Source organism: Capricornis sumatraensis, chromosome 6 (assembly GCF_032405125.1).
Source record: "Capricornis sumatraensis isolate serow.1 chromosome 6, serow.2, whole genome shotgun sequence".
In the NCBI taxonomy this organism is placed as follows: domain Eukaryota; kingdom Metazoa; phylum Chordata; class Mammalia; order Artiodactyla; family Bovidae; genus Capricornis; species Capricornis sumatraensis.
This window is the reverse complement of record NC_091074.1, coordinates 107,771,627-107,793,622: the sequence shown is the minus strand read 5'-3', so window position 1 is coordinate 107,793,622 and position 21,996 is coordinate 107,771,627. Positions and strand designations below refer to the sequence as shown.

The following is a 21,996-nucleotide window of genomic DNA, read 5'->3' as shown; positions in this document are numbered from 1 at the left end:
TCGTACAGAATGAGTGGCCTTTGGGGTCTGGCTTGCACATAGCATGTTTTCAAAGTAGACTGACCACGTACATTATGATGTAAGCACTTCACACGGCTTAGCTCACTGATTTCGCACAACCCTATGAGTTAGATAGTTCCCATTAACATCCTCATTATACAGTGTAGGGAGATCGAGGCACAGAGAGGGTAAGCAGCGTGTGAGAGCGTACACAGCACATAAATGGTTTTGGCACCTTCGCTGTCCTACGAGTGTCTGGTCTGTCTGCTCTTGACCTTGATCTTCAGAGATTACATGTATAAGTTTAACCTATGAAGTTGAATTTGAAGGAGAAAAACAGAATTCAAGACAGAATTAATCTACTGTACAAGAACAACATATGATGAAGCTCCAGCAGCAGAAACCTGTGGGGGGTGGATTCTGCAGTCAGAGTTCTTGGCTTAATTGGAGTGGCCGCTGTTGTTCAGTCATTAAGTCGTGTCCAACTCTTTGCGACGCCGTGGACTGCAGCACGCCAGGCTTCCCTGTTCATCACCAACTCCCGGAGCCTGCTCAAACTCGTGTCCATCGAGTCGGTGATGCCTTCCAACCTTCTCATCGTCTGTTGTCCCCTTCTCCTGCCTTCAGGCTTTCCCAACATCAGGATCTTTTGCAGTGAGTCAGTTCTTCTCATCAGATCGCCAAAGTACTGGAGCTTTAGCTTCAGCATCAGTCCTTCCAATGAATATTCAGGACTGATTTCCTTTAGGATGGACTGGTTTGATCTCCTTGCAGTCCAAGGGACTCTCAAGAGTCTTCTCCAACACCACAGTTCAAACGTATCAATTCTTCGGCACTCAGCTTTCTTTATAGTCCAACTCTCACATCCATAACCTGACTACTGGAAAAACCATAGCTTTGACTAGACGGACCTTTGTTGGCAAAGTAATGTCTCTGCTTTTTAATATGCTGTCTAGATTGGTCATAGCTTTTCTTCCAAAGTGGAGCTTACTCAGTGCCAGACATAGTTCTGAGCACTTCGTGTATACTTCCTCAGTTAATTCTCACAAAAACTTTATAAGGTAGCCACTGCCCTGTTGCACCGATGAGGAAACATGTGCAGAACGATTTAATGCCCCACCTGTGGCCTTGCCACTAGAGCGTGGTGGGCCTGGCAATTGTGGCTCCAGCATCTGTCATCTGCATCTTTGTTTTTTTAATCTTAATCTTCTGTGTTTGACTATAACAAACCTTTCCTGAAGCATTGAGAACAAAGTAGCCTAGTTGGTTAACTAGGAAGCAAAAAAGGGAAAAATAATGAAAATACTGGTTTTATAAAAAATATTATCCTGTCATACCAGCTCTGTACTTTAATTTAAAGCATGCTGTCCGTCTAGTCAAGGCTGTGGTTTTTCCAGTGGTCATGTATGGATGTGAGAGTTGGACTATAAATAAAGCTGAGGGCTGAAGAATTGATGCCTTTGAACTGTGATACTGGAGAAGACTCTTGAGAGTCCCTTGGACAGCAAAGAGATCCAACCAGTCCATCCTAGATGAAATCAGTCCTGAATATTCATTGGAAGGACTGATGCTGAAGCTGAAACTTCAATACTTTGGCTACCTCACGCGAAGAGTTGACTCATTGGAAAAGACTCTGATGCTGGGAGGGATTGGGGGCAGGAGGAGAAGGGGATGACAGAGGATGAGATGGCTGGATGGCATCACTGACTTGATGGACATGAGTTTGGATGAACTCCTGGAGATGGTGATGGACAGGGAGGCCTGGCATGCTGCGATTCATGGGGTCGCAGAGTCGGACACAACTGAGCAACTGAACTGAACTGATGCTGTTTATTTTAGAATTTCTAGGAATTATCAATTAAAAAAATACCAAATAAAAGTCGTATCATACCTCCAATAATACATCATCACTTCATTTACATTTTGGTGGTATCCCTCCACCTTTTTGCTAATAATGGATAAAAAATGGTTTCTTTCAACAAAAATTCCATCACACTCCATATGCTCTTTTTTTTTTTAAATTGTGGAGTAAAATGTGTTCTTAATCGTTACACTTTACTTCCTGTTATATTTGGCGAAAAACTTGGGACCTCACCATGGGAAGGAAGGCAAAATCTTTGGAGCCAGGGGAGCAGCTAGTCCCTGGTAGAGGAGGGTCTGAAATGACTGTGGTGTGAGATGGCCTATTACTGGGGATTTATGATTCATGATAGAGCCAAGGTTGGTCCCAGGTTCTGATATTGTGCTGAGAACACTGGGTCTTCAAGTGTGTGCCCAGCCATCATCTCACTTAATCCTCATCTGGTCCACACCGCTCAGCAGTGCAGTGCCCTCATCCCCATTTGGCGGAGGAGATGGCTGAGCCCAGCAAGTTGCATTTGCTCTTTTGACCTTTGGGAGCTCTGCCACCCCATTTTGCTTCTCAGGTCACCTTAGTACCAGGCAGAATGACTTGGGCATATGATCAGAGCCACACAGCTGAAGCCTTGTGGGGGTTCATTGGAGGGAGAGGTCGATTTCCATCCATGAGGGCTTTGGGGGATGTGGCTGTGGGGTGATTTTGACTCTGGACGGAGGACTGACCAGCCTCACTGAGGAGGCTGTGAGGGGAGCCGTGTCTGGGAAGCAGAATGCAGCTCAGGAGAGGATGAAGCAGAGTGATGAGAAGGGAGCTAGGACCACTGGATGCTTGGAGTTTGGCTCAGGGATGGGTGAAGGTGGACAGTCATCAGGCTGTTAGCTGTATCTCGGGTCCGAACTAGTGTGGTGCTGGGCGTGGACAGAGGGGCAGATGCAATGGCGTTCAAGCACGTGGAACCCAGTGGCTTTGGTGGCTGGATCTAGGAGTAGGGTTGATGCGAAGCTGAGCCAGGACAATCCCCGTTCCACTCCCTGTTTTGTGCATGGAAGGTTGGCAGGGTTGATAGCCTATGGATGAAATGGTGATGCGGAGAGGTCCTGATACTATGCTGCCTGGGTCCTTGGTTTGTTTTTTTTTTTTTAAGTTTGCAAATGTAGTATTTATTTATTTATTTTTGCATTTTATTCCTTTAAGAGGACCTCCAAATGGTATAAACTTCCAGGTGCCATAAAGCCTGGATTCACTCCTGGCTGTATTTTAGTCGAGGCCAGTGTGAGGGCCCAGTGGGATCAGACACCTGGAAAGGAGTGTGGTAAGGCTTTCAGCGCAGCTCACATCCACCGGGCCAACTGGGAGGCTGAGACAGAGAGACCCAGATGGTGTCCGCTGTAGACTTCTGGAAAGTTGTTCCCGGCCAGGCTCTGGGCTGTGTCAGCGCGCACAGTCCCCGAGCACGGGTGTTAGGACTCCTGCCGACGTGGAATCCCTGGGGAAAGGAGGGCGGCCCAAGCTCTTGCCCTCTGCTCTGTTGCCTCCCAACCCTGGGTGGCCTTGACATCTTCAAGGAAGAGTGAAGAATAAGAAACATGGGTGTTTATCGAGAGCCTGCTTTATGCACAGAACCATGCCGGGGCCAGGTGGATACAAGACTGAGTCAAGATTGCATCTTTCCTCAAGCAACTGCCCGTTTAGTGGGAAGATGCGTCTAGGGGGGTTGCAGAGAACACTACAGCTTTACCTGAATATTCACTGGAAAGGCTGAAACTGAAGCGCCAATGCTTGGGCCACCTGATGCAAAACACCGACTCATTGGAAAAGACCCTGATGCTGGGAAAGATTGAGGGCAGGAGGAGAAGGGGCTGACAGAGGATGAGATGGTTGGATGGCATCACCGACTTGATGGGACATGAGTTTGAGTAAACTCTGAGAGATGGTAAAGGACAGGGAAGTCTGGTATGCTGCAGTCCTTGGGGTTGCAAAGAGTTGGACACGACTCAGCAACTGAGCAACAAACCCACTTGTACCCAGTTTACTTGCTTAAGAAGGAAGAGCCAGGGCAAAAAAAAACAGTGGTCAGTCTTGCTTCTCAGAGGTCACCACAGGTCAGAGCTCTGGGGTGGTGGTTGTCACACATTTTAGGTGCAGAAACCAGTATCTGGAACACGGGACCCAGGCAAGAAAGCAGGATTTGAGTAATTTATTGGAAATCACAGCTCTGAATCCCAGTGCAGGTTATCTTTATCTCAAATGTTTATCTCAAAGCTTTATAGTTTATCCATATAAGATAGCATGAGAAAGGTGATAAAGACATCTCTATGCAGCATGGCCCAAAGGGAATTTTAAAACCTGTCTTTCTGTCTTCATAGGTGTTATGCTGAGTGAAATAAGCCTTGTACAAGAGTACCTCTGGATGATTCCATTTCTCTGTCACTCCAGAACTGGCAAAACTAATCTGGAGAAGAATCAGTTCAGAATGGGTGTTGCTTCCTAGGGAGTGGGGACAGCCAGGAATTGACCCAGGAGGGGTGCCCAGGATCTGGGGAGATTAGAATGTGCGGAATGGTACAGGGGTGTGGGTTGCACAGATGTTTCCATCTGTCAATATGGAGCGGCTCAGATTTGCACATTTAGATGTAAGTAAATGTACCACCACCATCTGTGCAAAAGAAGTGTGAAAAAAATTAATGGAGGGAAGGGGGAGGAAGGAGTAAAGATGACACTGAATGTTGATCCCTGTTAAACCTGAGTGACAGGTGTTTACTGTACTCTTGTTTATTTTTTTTCATGCGTGCGTGCATACTGAGTCGCTTCAGTCATGTCCAACTCTTTGCGACCCAATGGACTGCAGGCCGCCAGGTTCCTCTGTCCATGGAATTCTCCAGGCAAGAATACCAGAGGGGGTTGCCATACCCTCCTTCAGGGGATCTTTCCTACCCAGGGATTGAACCTGCCTCTGTTACATGTTGGGCATTGGCAAGCATGTTCTTTACCACTGACACCACCTGGGAAGCTCACATGTATTGATAATGACCTTGAAAAAGGGTTTTAAAAGTGGGGGCATGCTAGGTAATCTTTGTTGATTCCTCCCCTTCCAGGAATCTGGCCCAGTTGGCGTCCTCTGGGGAAAATGCCAGTCTCGTGGGCATGGGAGTTGGTCCCAGTCACCCCGGCTGTGGGTCTCCAGGCACGCTCTCCTCTGCCTTGTTGGTGGCTGTGAACTTTGGCTTCCTACCCCTGGCACCTGCCATCTCCCCTGCCCTTTTGTCCCCTGTCCATTTACTCGGGAGAACAGACCCTCCCCTTCTGTGACTTTGACCTTCCCACTCCACCCACACTTGGGGCCTCTTATCTGGGACTCCTCCCTTGGCGAGTGCTTCTCAGCTGTGAGTGAATCCACAAAGGCGCGTTCAGTTGGGCCTCATTTCCCTTCTACTCAGGGCTGTAAGGTCCAGCGGTGTGCCTTTGCTCAGCCATCAAGATTGTGGACTGGGGGGGCTTGGGCCCCACGTGGCTGTAGAGGAATACAGGCCATGTGCTTCCGTTTGCGTCTAGAACTGCAGGATGGGCACAGCCAGTCTGCAGCTCCTGTGGGAGGGAGGGAGAGAGGGGTATTGGGAAGACCTGCTCGGGATGTCCAGGGGCTGGGAACAGTTCTGTCTTTTGACCTGGGCGGTGGCTGCATAGTCATGCTCATTTCTGATCATTCCTAGCGTTGTACACGTGTGACCTGTGCAGTTTTGTCTGTGTGTGTCATGCTCCAATTAAAAAGTAGACTAAAGGTCTGTACAAGGCTTTAAAAATTTTCCACATTTCACATAAAGGAATTTCAATTTTGTAGCTTTCTTGAGCAACTGGAAAGTCTGATAGCACGGTCTGAATTCTCATAGAGCAGCAGTTAACTAGATCTGTGTGGTGACTGCCCCCAATTCACTTGTGAGTACCATCCAGCAGGAACCTGCTGGAATGGTTGGCGCCTGCATAGACCCACACAGATTTTCCTCCTGCCCCTACAGTAACTGCCTAGGTCCCTGAGAAGGTATAAGGGTTGGGGTTCAATGCCTGGTTTAGAGACAGTCTTGGAAAAAAATCTTTTGACACAGATTTGAAGTCCTGGGTCACTGAGGTCTTCTCTTATGTGTGAGATCATTCTAGGTGAATTAGTTCTGGTTGAACTGGGAAATGTTGGGGTTAGCTATGACCAATCCACAGCAGTGAGAGATGATGAAGAGTTGCTGTATTTGTGTGTGTTTGTGTGTGTGTTTAGTCACTAAGCCATGTCTGATTCTTTGTGACCCCATGGACTGTAGCCCACCAGGCTCCTCTGTCCATGGGATTCTCCCGGCAAGAATTCTGGATTGGATTGCCATGCCCTTCTCCAGGGGATCTGCCTGACCCAGGGATCAAACCCGAGTCTCTTACATTATAGGTGGATTCTTTACCACTGAGCCACCAGGGAATCCCTCTGTATTTGTGCTTAGGTATTTAGTTCTGTCGGAGAAGGCAATGGCACCCCATTCCAGCACTCTTGCCTGGAAAATCCCATAGACGGAGGAGCCTGGTGGGCCGCAGTCCATGGGGTCGCACAGAGTCGGACACGACTGAAATGACTTAGCAGCAGCAGCTTCTAGTTCTGTAGATAATTTCCTATTTGTATCTTCTACTTGAAAGTAACATTTAAAGTAACATTCCATAATACTACATAGTACTATTTCATGCTTTTTTTTTTAACCATGTTTGATATTCAGTATTTTTTGCTTTTAAAAATGCATCTGTGATTGGAACATTTTTCCTAGATCATGATTAAGAAGAGGCTCACTTTCTGTGTGGTGAACTTGCAGCCAAGAGTCTTCTCACCACAGCTCCCAGTAAACACAGACCACTCACCTCATAATAATCTTGACAATGCCATCCCTGCAAATCCAGACCCAGGGAGTGCCCGTAGGCATCACACCCTCCTTTTCTTCTTCTGAATGTGTCATTCTCTGCCTTCTTCCAGGAGACTTTTTAAAGAATACTGACTCACCAAAGGAAAAAGAGAGAGAGAGAAGAATGAAAAATCAAAGGCCACCTGTAACAAGACAGCTTTATTTTATATCCCTCCATCAGGGACATGGATGATGGTGCCTCAGTTGTAGTTTTATGACCCTAACAGTCATGCTCACCAGAGACAAGGTTAAAAGTTTTATGTGCTTTTCCACTCATTAACCTGTTTTGAAAATCTTCCACGCACACAGAGCTGGGTAAATTAAGCCCTGGAATTCTGTGCCTCAGCAGTTGATGTGATCACTAAAAGAGTTAAAGTGGCAGTCGCTCAGCTGAGTTCCACTCTTTGTGACCCCATGGACTACAGCACGCCAGGCTTTCCTGTCCCTCACCATCTTCTGAAGCTTGCTCAAGCCAGATTGAAAACTGGTCCTAACTTGAATCTGCCTGTACTACTCGGCTTGGGCTGCCGTAAGCAAAGTACCATGGTCTCGGTGGATTGAACAATAGAAATTTATCTTTCCGTAGTTCCAGAGGCTGGAAGTCCAAGCTCAGAGTGCCGGCAGAGTCAGGCCTGTCCCCTTGCCTTGTGGATGGCCGCTCTCTTGCTGCCCCATCTCCTCCTGTCTTCGGGTGGTCTTTTCTGTATCAGCCTTGGTTTGTGTGTGAGCCCCGCTTATAAGGACACTAGTCAGATAGGCTAGGGCACGTGCTAATGAACTCATTTTAACTTAATTACCTCTTCTCCAGTTACAGCCATGTTGGGAAGCATTGCAGGGTTAAAGCTTCAACATATGAATTGGGGGTGGGGGGACATGGTTCATCTTCTAACACTCCCCAGTCACTCCACCTCTGTAAAGCTCATCTTCCACGTGTTGATAGGCACCTAGAATGAAGCCTGCCTCCACGGACCTGCCCTATGGGTGAACCCTCGGGCCAAGCCCAGTTAAATTCATCATTTCATTTTTTGCCATCCTCAAACATTCCTACCAGGTAAGACGCTTCTGACACCGGTCTCAGCCTAAGCTGAGGACCAGGGCTGGGACTCAGATCCCTGCCACGCTGATCCCAGAGCCCATGCTGTCAGCCGCTGCATCATGGGGTGTGTTGCGACTTTCAGAGCTGTAAAGGGCTCCAAGGAGAGAAGGGGGCGGTCGTGACAGGTCCCAATAATTGAAAGATGCGAGGTAGCACCGACCTGCTTTACTCTGCAAATTTAGTCGCGTTCCTAGGTTGCAGGATCGGTGGGGGCAGTCGTCCACCCAAAATTAGTTCTTTCTGTTCATGTTTCTTGGCTGGGTTTCCTGGGAATTCATTGCATATTTATTTATGTGGAGTTATTTGCTTTTAGAATCACATGGATGGGGAATCTGCAATCTGGCTGCAAAAAGTGATTTGGCAATTTATTTTCAGGGCTGCCCTTCTTCCAGCAGCTTGTTTCAAACTCAACCTCTGGCACAAAGGCATCCATCATTTTAATTGCATGTTACTGTTTGGCCAGGCACAAATTTGTTTCATTTTCTTTTCCTTTCTCCTGTGTTTCTTTCTTCTCCCCACCCCCTTTTTCTGATCCACCATTTTATAAAGCCAAAAATATTTGCCCAAACAAGACACTTTTTATAGCCAACAAGCTTTTAACACTGAAATTTTTGGTATTGCCTATTTGATCTCTAACCTTTCCATAGCAGAAATGCTAGGCTGGGTTTTTTTGTTTCCTATTCAGGTAACATAATGCATTTGTCTCAAGACAGTTCTGAGAAAGAAAATTGTATTGGTCTCAGGGTCAGAAGGCTACTGTTCTGTTCTTGGCTTTGCACTGGCTGCTTGGCAACATGACCTATGCCTGGCCTCGTTTTTCCCCATCTGTAAAATGAGGAACTTGAATGTATTGATTTCTGAGCCGTCTCTGCTTCTTATTTGGTAACTTGGATCCCTAGTAGGGCCTGTGTGGGTCCCTGGTCACCGTGGCTAGACACCTTCAAATTCTCAACTTCTTTGCAGTTTGTGAAGTTTTCATTAAGTTCTTATTATGGAAAATTTCAAATATACAAGTTGAGACAATAGTATGATGAAACTGTCTTGTATACAGCACCCATATTTTGTTATTTCTCTGGAGTATCTTCAAGCAACTCTGAGACAACTTTGTATCATTTAGCCTGTTAATACCTAAATGGGTGTCCCTCTCTCTTTCTACATGTCTACCATCTGTGATCACACTCAACAAAACTTGAACAATGAATGAGTCTTCAGTGTTGTCTGATGCCGAGTCCTTGTTCGCTTTTCCTCCAGCATCTAAAACCTTTTTGTGGTCAGTGGTTGGCATGTTTGAATCAGGAGCCAACTACAGACAACACATTGCATTTGGTAAATATTGTGTTTTAAGTCTCTTTGAATCCCTAGCTGTCCTCTCCGCCATCTACAGTGCAATTTATTGAGTTCTTAATACAGTGTTGGTGAATGTAGAGCAAGGCAGCTTCAGTCATTCCAGCCCTTGATTTTAATATCTTTTTCCTAAACAGTTAGGACCTTCAAAGAGTAGTTTTCAGGTTTGTTTACCCCCCTTTTTTTCGAAGACTCAATATATTTATCATTCTAATTCCTTGTCTCCAAGCAGATGATACCTGAGCTAACATCAGTGTAAGGATTCCTAAGAAACAGTTTTTAAAGTTATGGAAAACTTTTTTGTATACTAAATCTTTTATGTACACACACATGCCATGCACACATTATATCTGTATTTGCATGGTTTTCTTTCTGCTTATCTATTGCATAACAAATTCCCCCAGGGCTCAGTGGTTTAAAGCATCACTGTTTATCATAGTTCATGGGTTCTGTTGGTCAAGAACCCATTGAGGTAGGGCCAGGCTGAGATTTTCTTTTGCTCCTCATGTCGTGGACTAGGTCACTCAGGAAGAAACTTAGTTGCAAGATTGGCTAGTGAGGGTGGTTCATGATGGCTGTGCTCACATGTCTGGCACCTTGGCAGGGATGGCTGGAGGCTGGGCTCAGCTGGGACAGTTGACAGGAACATGTTCACGGCCTCTTCAGCGTGCTAGTCTTAGAGTAGTTGGATTTTTTACCTGGTAGTCGGCTCTTCCCACAGAGCAAGTGTCCCTAGAGAACTGTCACTCACCTTGGAAATGACAAAATATCATGAATACCATATTCTATTTGGTTGTGGCAGCACCAGGCTCTTCCAGATGCAGGGGCAAAGGAGAAAGACTTGACAGCCCTGTTTGTAAGTGCCACAGTTTAAAAAGATCAAGCTGAAAATTAGCATGCTAAGTACTTGCCACCTGAGACCTTTTAAGTCCCCCATGTACTTGCTTCTCTTTTGATGTAAGATGGAGGGCACTAAGCTGGGAAGCACCTGCCTGAGAGGTCATTCAGGGCAGTCTCCTGCCCCCGATCCCATTCTCCAGAGCTTCGTGTGGACTCAGTTGGGCCAAGAGCATTGTGACTGGTTCATGACTCACCTTGCTTACTAATAAAGGTGAGGAGAGTCTCCCAATCCAGAATTCTAAGAGTAATTTGTCCAGTGGACCTTGGTGTTAAGGAGGTTGTCTGATATTTTTGTCCCTGTCAGTCAGGATCACATATTAAAATGTGCTTGACAGTGCGTGCTCAGTTGCTAAGTTATGTCTGACTCATTGCGACTCCACGGACTGTAGCCCACCAGGCTCCTCTGTCTATGGGATTCTCCAGGCAAAAACACTGGAGTGGGTTGCCATGCACTCCTCCAGGGGATCTTCACGACCCAGGGATCGAACCCTGTCTCCTGCATTGGCAGGTGGGTTCTTTACCACCGAACCAGCAGGGAAGCCTGGGCTTGATTGTTCAGTTCAGTTGCTCAGTTGTGTCCGACTCTTTGCAACCCCATGGACTGCAGCACGCCAGGCCTCCCTGTCTATCACCAACTCCCGGAGTTTATTCAAACTCATGTCCATTCAGTCAGTGATACCATCCAACCATCCTCTGTCATCCCCTTCTCCTCTCGCCTTCAATATTTCCCAGCATCAGGGTCTTTTCAAATGAGTCAGCTCTTCGCATCAAGTGGCCAAAGTATCAGAGTTTCAACTTCAACATCAGTCTTTCCAGTGAACATTCAGGACTAATTTCCTTTAGGATGGACTGGTTGGATCTCCTTGCAGTCCAAGGGACTCTCAAGAGGCCTGATAGTAGTTACCCCCAAATTAAAGAGTATTCAACCTGTGCTGTTTTAGGGTTTCTTACTGAGAGGGGGAGGTGTAGTATTTGAGGTGTTGGGTGAAACCAGTTTTCAGGGCTGCCAGGATTAAGTAGCATTAGTGTCCAGACTTTATTCAGCACTTAGGTGAAGGTACTGCCTTCAGCTGAGTTCTGAGTCACCTGTGGTAGGCACGGTTGGAAGCAGCTATAGGGAGACAGAAACTGAGGTCATCAGAAGGTGTTAGGCATTCCACGCTGATTGCAAGAAGGTTCATAGGATCATGGCTGTTGGGGCCATTTAATTCTCACAGCAGAAACAAATGAGAGCTTTGACTTTCGGCCCAAAGATGGCTTATCAGCCTGGAACAGAGGCTGATTGATAGGTAATAAGACAGCACAAAGTCGCAGTGTTTAGATTGATCGCTCCATCCTTGGAAGCCAGTGTGGCGGTGCTCTGTGGGGGAACCGTTACACCTACCCTCTACCCGCCCAGAGCTCATGTCCCATGTGGAGAGCCCTGTGCCCCTGGTTGGAAGAGAACCCCACTCACACTGTCCCCTTTCACTGACGTGCACACCAAAACACTTTCTTCTGAGACTTTTCTCACTTCCTTGTTGACCAAAAATAAGGGCCGTGGTATTGGTTGCTTCCTCCGATTTCCAAGAGATGGTTAGCCAGGCAGGTCAGGAAATTAGTAACACATACTCTGTTTTACCAGAATTGAATTTCCAGGAGCCACTCAGATTCTTGGTGTCCCCCACACAAAGTGTCTTGGCTTCTGGGTTAGTGTGTGAGTGAATCAACTACTTTTCATTCTGCCCCAATTTCCCTTCCTCCAAACAAAATGGGAATTGCCCCCCACCTCCCACCAGGAGGTCTGCTGGTGTTTGACCGGGTGGCCCTGTCTCCCACCTGTAGCCAAGACCATGCACGAAGCACGCATTCTGCAGCCGTGTGTTGAATTGGGCTTCAGAAATATTTCTTTGCTGGCTGGACACATTGCATGTGTTTGGAACCAAACAGGTGAATGAGCCGACTGGGGAAGCAGTGGGATGAGATGGAAGGATCTCTGTCCTAGGAATCCAGAAGGCTGGGTTCTGATTCTTGGTCTGCCACTTAGGAGTAATAGGAACTTGGTCGTGTTGATCTCTCTGAGTCTCAGGCTTTCTCTGCAAACTGGGGTCATGGAACCTTGGTAAACATGGAAGCCTTCTTCAACTGTGAGGTGGAATTTATAAGCTGGACAGCTTGGCCTTCAATCCAGCAGATTAGGGATCCTCTGCATTGTCTTTGCACCAATAGATTTCAGTTTTGAGTCACCAGATCTTGCTGAGGGCTGAACTGCTATTTCTCACTCAGGATGAAATTTCAAGGTAACTTTATTCGGTAATTTCAGATATTTGTGTTTATGACATCCTGGTGTAAACAGTGTATATTTCTTTGTGATGACTTAGTAGGGATGGCAGTAGGAACAGAGACCCCTGGCCCCTCTGTGTGCACATGCAGGTATTAGAGAGCTACTTTCCTACTAAGGTTCAGAGAAAAGTAGCAAGTTATCAAGTTTGGGGGTGAGGGTAGGAAGTAGTAACTAACCATGAAATTAGCACTTCCTAGAGACAGCTTACTCCTTGGAAGGAAAGTTATGACCAACCTAGATAGCATATTAAAAAGCAGAGACATTACTTTGCCAACAAAGGTCCGCTAGTCAAGGCTATGGTTTTTCCAGTAGTCATGTATGGATGTGAGAGTTGGACTGTGAAGAAAGCTGAGCACCAAAGAATTGATGCTTTTGAACTGTGGTGTTGGAGAAGACTCTTGAGAGTCCCTTGGACTGCAAGGAGATCCAACCAGTCCATCCTAAAGATCAGCCCTGGGTGTTCTTTGGAAGGAATGATGCTAAAGCTGAAACTCCAGTACTTTGACCACCTCGTGAGAAGAATTGACTCATTGGAAAAGACCCTGATTCTGGGAGGGATTGGGGGCAGGAGGAGAAAGGGACAACAGAGGATGAGATGGCTGGATGGCATCACTGACTCAATGGACGTGAGTTTGAGTGAACTCTGGGAGTTGATGATGGACAGGGAGGCCTGGCGTGCTGCAATTCATGGGGTCTCAAAGAGTCGGACATGACTGAGCGACTGAACTGAACTGAAGTGAGAGACAGTTGAAAGATGCCTTGAGGCAGGTACCTTCTGGGAACCATTGGCCAGGAAGACCACTAATGAGAACAGTTAGAGTTCTGAGAGCTGTTTAAACAAGGGGTGATTAAGAACTTGGAAAGGAAGGATTTGATCTCCAAGAACTAACATGGGTTTACCCAAAATCCCAAAGCCAGGCTTGCCTGTTTTCCTTTAAATGGGATTACTAGATTATGTATTTGTTCTCAGTTCAGTAGCTCAGTCGTGTCTGACTCTGCGATCCCATGGACTGCAGCACGTCAGACTTCCCTGTCCATCACCAACTCCTGGAGCTTGCTCAGACTCATGTCCATTGAGTTGTTGATACCGTCCAACCATCTCATCCTCTGTCATCCGCTTCTCCTGCTGCCTTCAATCTTTCCCAGCATCAGGGTCTTTTCCAATGAGTCAGGTCTTTGCATCAGGTGGCCAAAGTATTGTAGTTTCAGCTTCAGCATCAGTCCTTCCAATGAATATTCAGGACCGATCTCCTTTAGGATGGACTGGTTTGATCTCCTTGCAGTCCAAGGGACGCTCGAGTCTTCTCCAACACCACAGTTCAAAAGTATCAATTCTTCGGTGCTCAGCTTTCTTTATAGTCCAACTCTCACATCCATACATGACTACTGGAAAAACCATAGCTTTGACTAGATGGACCTTTGTTGGTACTTGTTCAGCATTTGGCAGAAAAAACACATTGTGTTATTCCTGTGGACATGTGAGAGGTTTGGATGAAAGTGATAATAATTCCTTTGTGTGTATAGGACACTGCGGTTGACAGTGGATGCTTGTTTGCTTTCTTTTTTATTAATGCAGTGGCTTAGCAGGGTGGACAGGGTAGAGGAGAGTACCCATTTTTCAGATGGAGAAGCTGAGACTTGGCATGGGGAGTGCCTAGAGTCACAGTCATATTGCTAGAAAAGAAATAGAACTGGTTTTCCAACCTGATATTTTGGCCTCTAAGAGTCCCAGGGCATGCCTCCACCGTGGTACAACTGTGTGTATTTATAACCAGTTTGAGGCCACCATCAGATGGGCACCTTAATACTTAGAGCTAAAGAAAGACTCTACCCCTCCTCCCACCCTCTCCTCCACCTCCACCCTCTGTCCCTTTCTGTTTATCAAGTTTCCATGTGTTATAAAACTTAGGATCATTGATAAATGGAATGATAACCTGGGACCACTCGGGGGACTCTTGCTATGGCCCACAGATGAGGTGATGTGGCCTGAGCCATAATGGAGAGGAAGGAGAGAGCCTTCCAAAGATGGGTGCAGAGGGACTTGCCCTCTGATGGATGTGGAGCCGGTGGATGGAGGGGAGAGAGCCTCGTGTGCCTTCAAGGCTCCTGAAAGCCTTTCTCTGCCCAGATGGCATTCTTGCCACCACCTAGGATGTGCACGCTTGACTGGCACTCTCACACACAGCTTATTTCCTCCTTTCAAACCTACCTGGGATGCGCAGCATTGAATGCTATGGAGACTAATGAGATTTGGATGGCTGGCCTTCTGTCTTCTTTGTTCTTCCAGGACCACTGTTGACTTATTACATTGCCCGTGGGTCAGGCTGCAGTGAGATGTTGCCCATTGCATCTTATCTGAGAAGGTCAGGCTGGTTCATTTGTCTGCAGGACAGTTAAGACATCAGCTGTCCAGCAGTCTTCCTTATCGAGACCTTGGCTGGGAACCAGCAGATAGACTAAATGGGAACCTCTGACTGGCCAGTGAAGGTATCACAATGTCCATACCTTTCCCTGCTGGCTGCCTGCCTGACCCTGTCTTTAGCTGGCAACCCAGTACTCTTATTTTACATGGTTTTAATGTGCATGGTTATTTTTAGCTCCTGTCAGATCAGAAGGAGCTGCTATAGAGAGCTATACTGTCTCCAAACCACTAGTTGCTGGTCCTTGTGAAAAGTGATGTGTGGAGATGGGAGGCCGAAAACCTAGGTGCTGTGGATGCAAGAACTCAAGGGTAGAGCTCTCTAGATCCTGCTGTGTTTGGGGCAACTCTCCCTATGTGTCTTGTAGCTGGATTTCAAGATGGTGCTCAGAACTTTGAAAGATTTTACACTGAGTATGTTTTACACTGAGCTTGGGAAGGCACGGAGTACCACTTGGTACTGCGACCTGTGGGCTCGGGTCTTCAGCTGTTCAGGCTGACTTCATTCTCCAAGAAGGATTTGTTCTTCTGCAGTTTCCTGTAGCTGCTCCTTCCAGACTTTGTGACCCCAGTGTACCCCATTGCCTGGAAGGGTGACTGGCATTTGATGAGCAGTTGATAAACATTTGTTGAATGAGTGAGTGAATTCATCACAGAGAGGGCGACTTAGTTAACGATGAGGCAACAGGATCAGCTTCTAGTCTTGCCACATTAACTGATCTCGTGTACTCAATTGACAGCACTTCATGTAACAACCACGAAATCATGTTTAGGTAAATGGCCTTGGAAGCACAGCACAGTTCCCTAAATGCTTCTTCATGGAAACTCTATCTGAAAAGATTTTAATGAGTGTATTCTCATTTTTAGGTCTGCTGCTTGGGAAATATCAGTCTGTTTTTTGTGCTTTACTGTGGCCCCTCCAGAAGATCCATTTCTTGGCCCTAGACCCTACACATCCCCCATTCATCCATCCATCTTGTCCGTCCATCCATCCATCCATCCATCTATCCATCCAGCAGACATTTGTGGAGTACCTGCTGGGTGCCAGCCAGGCATGTGCTTTGGGGATGGAGGGAAGAAGGGGTGGTACCCAGAGGAACTCAGCAGGTCTCTGCCCTTGGGAGTGCTGAGTCTGAAGCAGGAGTAAGATGGGAACATGAGTAGCCATGATGCAGTGTGTTAAGTGTGCCTGTAATAAAGGTCTGAGCCTGCTTGTGGGAACCCAAGGGAGGGGCACTTACTGCCTTTGAGGGGGGTGGGGAGAACAGAGTTGGAGATGTTGCCAAAGAAGGATATGTTTGGGCAAGTAAGCCCAGGATGACAGCTTGTGGGGCTTCCAGGGGCTGCTCTCAGTAAGGTGTCCTGGCTGGTGGTACAGATGAATTATCTGGAACCTTCTCAGTTTTGAGAGTGGACACATTGCAGGCTGGGAGGGGTGAGAGATGGTTGATTCAAGCGCTGTGGTCTTGACCGTCCTATCTTCAGCCCCCTGGGACCTCTGTTTCAAGGACGTTTTTATTTGTTCCAGCCCTCATAATTTCATCAGATTCTTTTTAGACCCAGTAAGGGCCACTGGGAATTCCGTCTTCCAGCAGAAGAGACCCAAGAGTGTACTTGGTTGGGAGGTGAGTGGGGGGGAAGTGTTTATCGGTGATTAAAAATTGTACATCCTACCCACCAGACTGTGTCTGCCACCTCCACGTCCAGCCGAGTGAGGGTCTACCAGTAAGAGGAGCCCATCTTACATTGGCAGAAGGGATCCACTGCCCCTAGAAAGGTTATTTTCCCAACCACCACCTTGAGCTCCTTCTAAATTAAGAGCCATTTTAGAAAGACATGAGAAAAATAAAATTTGGAATGGCCTAGACAAAGACTTCGGCTAACTCCCCTCGTTTTACATTTGCGGAACTGTGCTTTTTTGAGTTCAGACCCCGAGAGTGTTAAAATTACATACCTGGATGGTAAGCCCTGAACCAAAAGCGACCCAGGTGGGGAGCAGGTTGGATTTGGGGTCAGTTGAGCTTTGGTGGCCCTATATATCCAGGGGACCATGGGCAGGCCTGATTAGCAGCTATGGGGGGAAGTCCAGGGTGGCCATGTGGATTCGGGAGGTTATGAATTGCTTTAAGGTTGCAGTTGGTGGTGCATCCGGGACGAGAGGTCTCTTGCTTCCTCGCAGCCCAGCTGTTTCTGCCACATCCTGCTGCTAAAGCTTTACTCTGACTAGTTCTTTCCCGCTAGGAAACCCACTAATGAAGCCTTGGCACCGTGCTAATAGGTGTTGCATGGGGCCAGTAGCACTGGATAGTAATTGGAAAAAATACCTGCAGAGAATGGACTGTTATGGGCAAGGAGGAAGAGTGCCAGGATTGTGATTTTTTTTTTTTACATTGTATTTGTTGCCTAACAACTGCCAAAAGATCAGTGTTAAAGAAAACTTGGGAAATAAAGCATCTATCGTGTCTCCATGCTGACGCAACTGTTGTAATTTTTGCCACTCTCCTGTTTTTATCAAGTAGTCAGTCCATGTGCAGTACAGACTTAGATTTATGTAGCTGGAGTCACAGTTGCTGTTCCCTTGTGCTCTGTTTATTGAACGTTTGTCGTAAGAATTTTCCATAGTTCTGTCTCATCCTCATAATTCTCTTTTGTAACAGCCGAATAATATTCTGATGTGCTGGTGGGCCCCAGTGCTGTGTTCTGTGATTGGAATTTTGATTGTTTCTCCTTTTTGCCCATCCCTAATCCCACCTTATTTCTCCACTAGATTCATTTACAGAGAATGCCACTGCATGTCGAGCCTTCTGGAATCTTGTATTGAATTATTGCTTTCAGAGGAGTATTTTCGGAGAGGAAGGAGACTGTAATTCATTGATGAAGTTTTTATTTTTTTTAAACTTTTTGTTATTGTTGTTTATTTATATAACACAAATAGAGGCGTAAAAAGGAAACAAAAAGGTACAGTTTGATGAACTACTAGAAAGTAGACAGACACCCTGGTACCATCACCCACATCAAAAGCTGGAACCCAGCCAGCCAGCCGGAAGCCCACAGATGTCACCTCCTCCCAGCCCCATGCGCAGCCCCAAGAGCAACACCTACCCTGACTTTATTGTAATCAACTCTTTACTGTCTTTCCAAGACTGCTCACCCAAGTGTGCATCCCTGGATACTGCAAGTTAAGCTTGCCTGTTTACAAATGTCTTTTAAATCTCTTTTAATCTGTACGTTTCCTCTCAGTCTCTTCTCTTCCCTACATTCTGTTGAGAAAACTGGGTCGTTTGTCCTGAGAAGTTTCCAGAATTTCCCACAGGCTGGATCTTGCCAGTTGCGGTTCTTTGTAGTTTAGAACGTTCCTCTGCGTGTCCTACAGTTGGATCTAGTGGTTTAACCAGTCGCAAGGTAGATTTCTTTTTTCCCTGTGGACAGGGAGGTGTGGGGAGCTAGATTATACCTTGGGTGGTAGGATGTCTTTCACCTGGTTATCCGTCTCCTATTGCAATGTTAGTAGCCACTGGCATCCAATACTTAGAGCCTGCCATTCATTAGAAGCTACTAAATTGTGAGATCACAGTTTTGTTATTCTTTCTTCATTTAATTTCTGGAATACTGCTCTAAAGAAAAACTCTGCCTCTCTGCTATTTTCAGTAGTTTACTTATAGAGACTCACATACCATACATTCATCTACCTGAAACATACAGATTTAATGGATTTTAGTTTATTCATAGAGTTGCACATCTGTGGCCATGGTCAATTTTAGAACACTTCATTAACCACCCCCCCAAACCCTGTTCATCTTTGCTGTTACTCCGTAGACCTGTCAGTCCTAAGCAGTTACTAACTATCAATCTAATTTCTGTCTCTAGACTTAATGTTCTGGACATCTCAAATAATATGTGGTCGCTTGTACCTTATAACCAGGTTCTTTCACATAGTATAATGTTTTCAGAGTCCATCAATGTTGTAGCATGTATCAGAACTTTATTCCTTTTTATGGCCAAATAGTTTATCATTGTATGGATATGCTACATTTTGTTTATCCATTCATCAATTGATAGACATTCGGGTTGCTTCCACTGTGGGGCTATTATGAATAATGCTGCTGTGAACATTTTTGTACCAGTTTCTGTGTGAGCATAATGTTTTCAATTTTCCTTGGATATTTACCTAGAAGTGGAATTGCTGGGTCAAATGGTAACTCTGTGTGTAACTGTTTAAGAAGTTGCCAGGCTTCTTTTCTAAATTAGCTACACAATTTGACATTCCCATCAGCAATATAAGAGGGTTCCAATTTCTCCAGCATTGGTTATCTGTCTTTTTTTGTTATAGCCCTCTGAGTGGGTATGAAGTGTCTAACTGTGGTTGTGATTTGCACTTCCCTGATGACTAGTGATGTTGAGCATCTTTTGACATGCCAGCTATTCATCTCTCTTAGGTAAACTGTCTCTCTATCTCTCTGTATGTGTGTGTGCTCTGTCACTCAGTCAGGTCTGATGCTTTGAGACCCCCTTGTAGCCTGCCAGGGTCCTCTGTCCATGGGATTCCCCAGGCAAGAATATTGGAGTGGGTCACCATTTCCTTCTCCAGGGGATCTTCCCAACCCAGGGGTCAAACCCCCTTCTCCTGCACTGCAGGTGGCTTCTTTACCACTGTGCCACCCGGGAAGCCCTCATCTCTATATATCCTTGACCTGTGTTTAGATTATTTGTCTTTTTATTATTGAGTTGTAATAATCCTTTATATGTTCTAGAGAAGTCCCTTATCAGAAGTATGATTTGTAAGATTTTCTCCCATTCTGGGTTGTCTTTGTACTTTCTTGATGTCTTTGTGTTCTTCGAAGCATAAAAGTTTTACATTTTTATGGTGTCCATTTGTTTTTTTCTTCTGTTGCTGGTGCCTTAGGTGTCTTAGCTAAAAAACTTTTGCCTAATCCATGGTCATGAAGATTTGTGTGTATGTTTTATTCTGAGTTTTACAGTTTTAACTCTTACATTTAGGTCTTTGATTTATTTTTAGTTAATTTTTGTATATTCTGTCATCTACTCTTGGGTTGGTCTTTCCTGGTGGCTCAGTGGTAAGGAATCTGCCTGCAATGCAGGAGAAGAGGGTTTGACTCCCGGGTTGGGAAAAACCCCAGGAGAGTAAATGGCAACCCACTCTAGTATTCTTGGCTGGGAAATCCCATGGACAGGGGAGCCTGGTAGGTTGCAGTCCATGGGGTCGCAAAAGAGTGGGGTATGTCTTAGCAACTAAACAACAGCAACTCTTTGGTTTCCTAGTGCTGCAGCTAAAGGCAGGATCAATGCTTGACTTTTTTTTTCTATTTATTAACCTTTTGTCATAATAAGGTGTTGGTTCCCTAATCATCCTATAAAGTAGTAGTTTGGTGGGGTTTTCTTGTCATCACGTATGCTTTAGATTTAATCATGAGTTTGTATTATAATAAAAAAATAATTGCATTTAAATAAATTTGTGTACTCTGACACATATGTGTATGGTAGAGAGGGGAAAGTGATTTTATTGTTTGGGGTTTTTTTTTTAAATCTTGTTTCTTATCAACTGTCACCTCCTAAAATTTCATCTGCCCATTATCTTCCAGAAACATGCCAAAGGCCAGGATTTGTTTGATCAGATTGTGTACCACTTAGACCTGGTGGAAACAGATTACTTTGGCCTCCAGTTCCTTGACTCTGCCCAGGTTCCGGTAAGTATTCCTTCGATTCCTTACACGATGGACTGGCTAATCACAGGTCCACGGTTACTAGAAATTGGTAGAGAAAGACAGGAGTAAAACTGCGTTAGTGTTGCGGTAAAGAGCGTTGGGATGGAGGTGTGGGCGCCCATGTGAGGTGGTACATCCATGACGCCCCACCCTGGAGGTGTCCAGTATCTCGTTGCACGTGGAGATGTGCTAGGGAGACATTTCCAAGCATGAGGATGCAGTGTAGGCACATCTCTAGAGTAGGTAGAAAGAAATCTCATTATAAGAATTCTTCTGGGGATGCTGTGTGTATTTTTAACTAGCAGAAGAGGCTGGGCCGCCCTCTCCTCGTGGACTCTTGCCAGGTGCAGAGAGCAGGTGCTGTGAGTACAGCTGAATCGCAGCCAGGCTTAGTGGGCTCTGGGGCCGGGTGGTCCGAGCAGGTCTTGGCATTGCCCAAGAGCCATCTTGCAGGCTCCAGGAGGTTGTGTTTGGTCAGCAAAGACTTCCCTCACTTTGCCTGAGACAGAACTGTCCAGAGTGGAGGTGCCTGAGTAAGTGAACTCAACACAGCTCAGAACTGCTCTTTTGTTTATTTTTATTTCTTCATCTATTTTATAATTGACCAACAATACTACATTAGTTCCTGTTACACAAGATGGTAATTCGATATTTCTGTACCTTTGTAAATGATCGCCACAATAAGCCTATTTACAGCCTGTTTCCATACAAAAATATTATATAGTTACTGACTATATTCTCCTTGCTATACATTTCAGACCCGTGACTCATTTATTTTGCAACTGCTGGATGTTAGTACTTCTTAATCACCTTTGCCTATTTTTTCCCTCCCTCCTTCCCTCCTGGCAACCACCTGTTTGTCCTCCGTATCTCTAATTCTGTTTCTATTTTGTAATGTTTGTTCATTTGTTTCTTAGACTCCACACATAAGTGATAAATCAAACCGTATTTGTCTTTCACTGTCTGATTTATTTCACTTAGCATAATACCCTCTAGATCCATCCCTGTTGTCACAAATGCCAAGATGTCATTATTTTTTATGGCTGAGTAGTGTTCTGATGTGTATGTATAGGTACCGCATCTTCTTGACCCATTCATCTATTGATGGGCACTTGGGTCCCTTCCATATCTTAGCTACTATAACAGTGTGATGAGCGTAAGAGTACCTATATCTTTTCTCATTAGTGTGTTTGTTTCTCTGGATAAATATCCAGGAGTGGAAGTGCTAGACCCTACGGTAGCTCTGTTTTTAATTTTTGAGGGCTCTCCATATTCTTTTCCATAGTGGCTGCATCAGTTAACATCCCTACCAACAAACACTGCACAAGGGTTCCCTATTCTCCATATCCTTGCCGATGCGTGTTTTCTGTTGTGTTTTTGATAATAGACATTCTGACAGGTGTGA

At 45.7% G+C, this 21,996-nt stretch overlaps 1 protein-coding gene across 3 annotated transcripts in view; it reads left to right on the top strand.

Moving 5' to 3' along the window:
* The window catches only part of EPB41L4B (erythrocyte membrane protein band 4.1 like 4B), a 139,510-nt gene that overhangs the window by 15,804 nt on the left and 101,710 nt on the right, over positions 1–21,996 (top strand). For all 3 annotated transcript variants that reach the window (XM_068973877.1, XM_068973878.1, XM_068973879.1), the window contains exon 2: positions 20,469–20,573. In XM_068973877.1, coding sequence (XP_068829978.1) covers positions 20,469–20,573 — 105 coding nt within the window. The remainder of the gene's footprint in view (positions 1–20,468; positions 20,574–21,996) is intronic.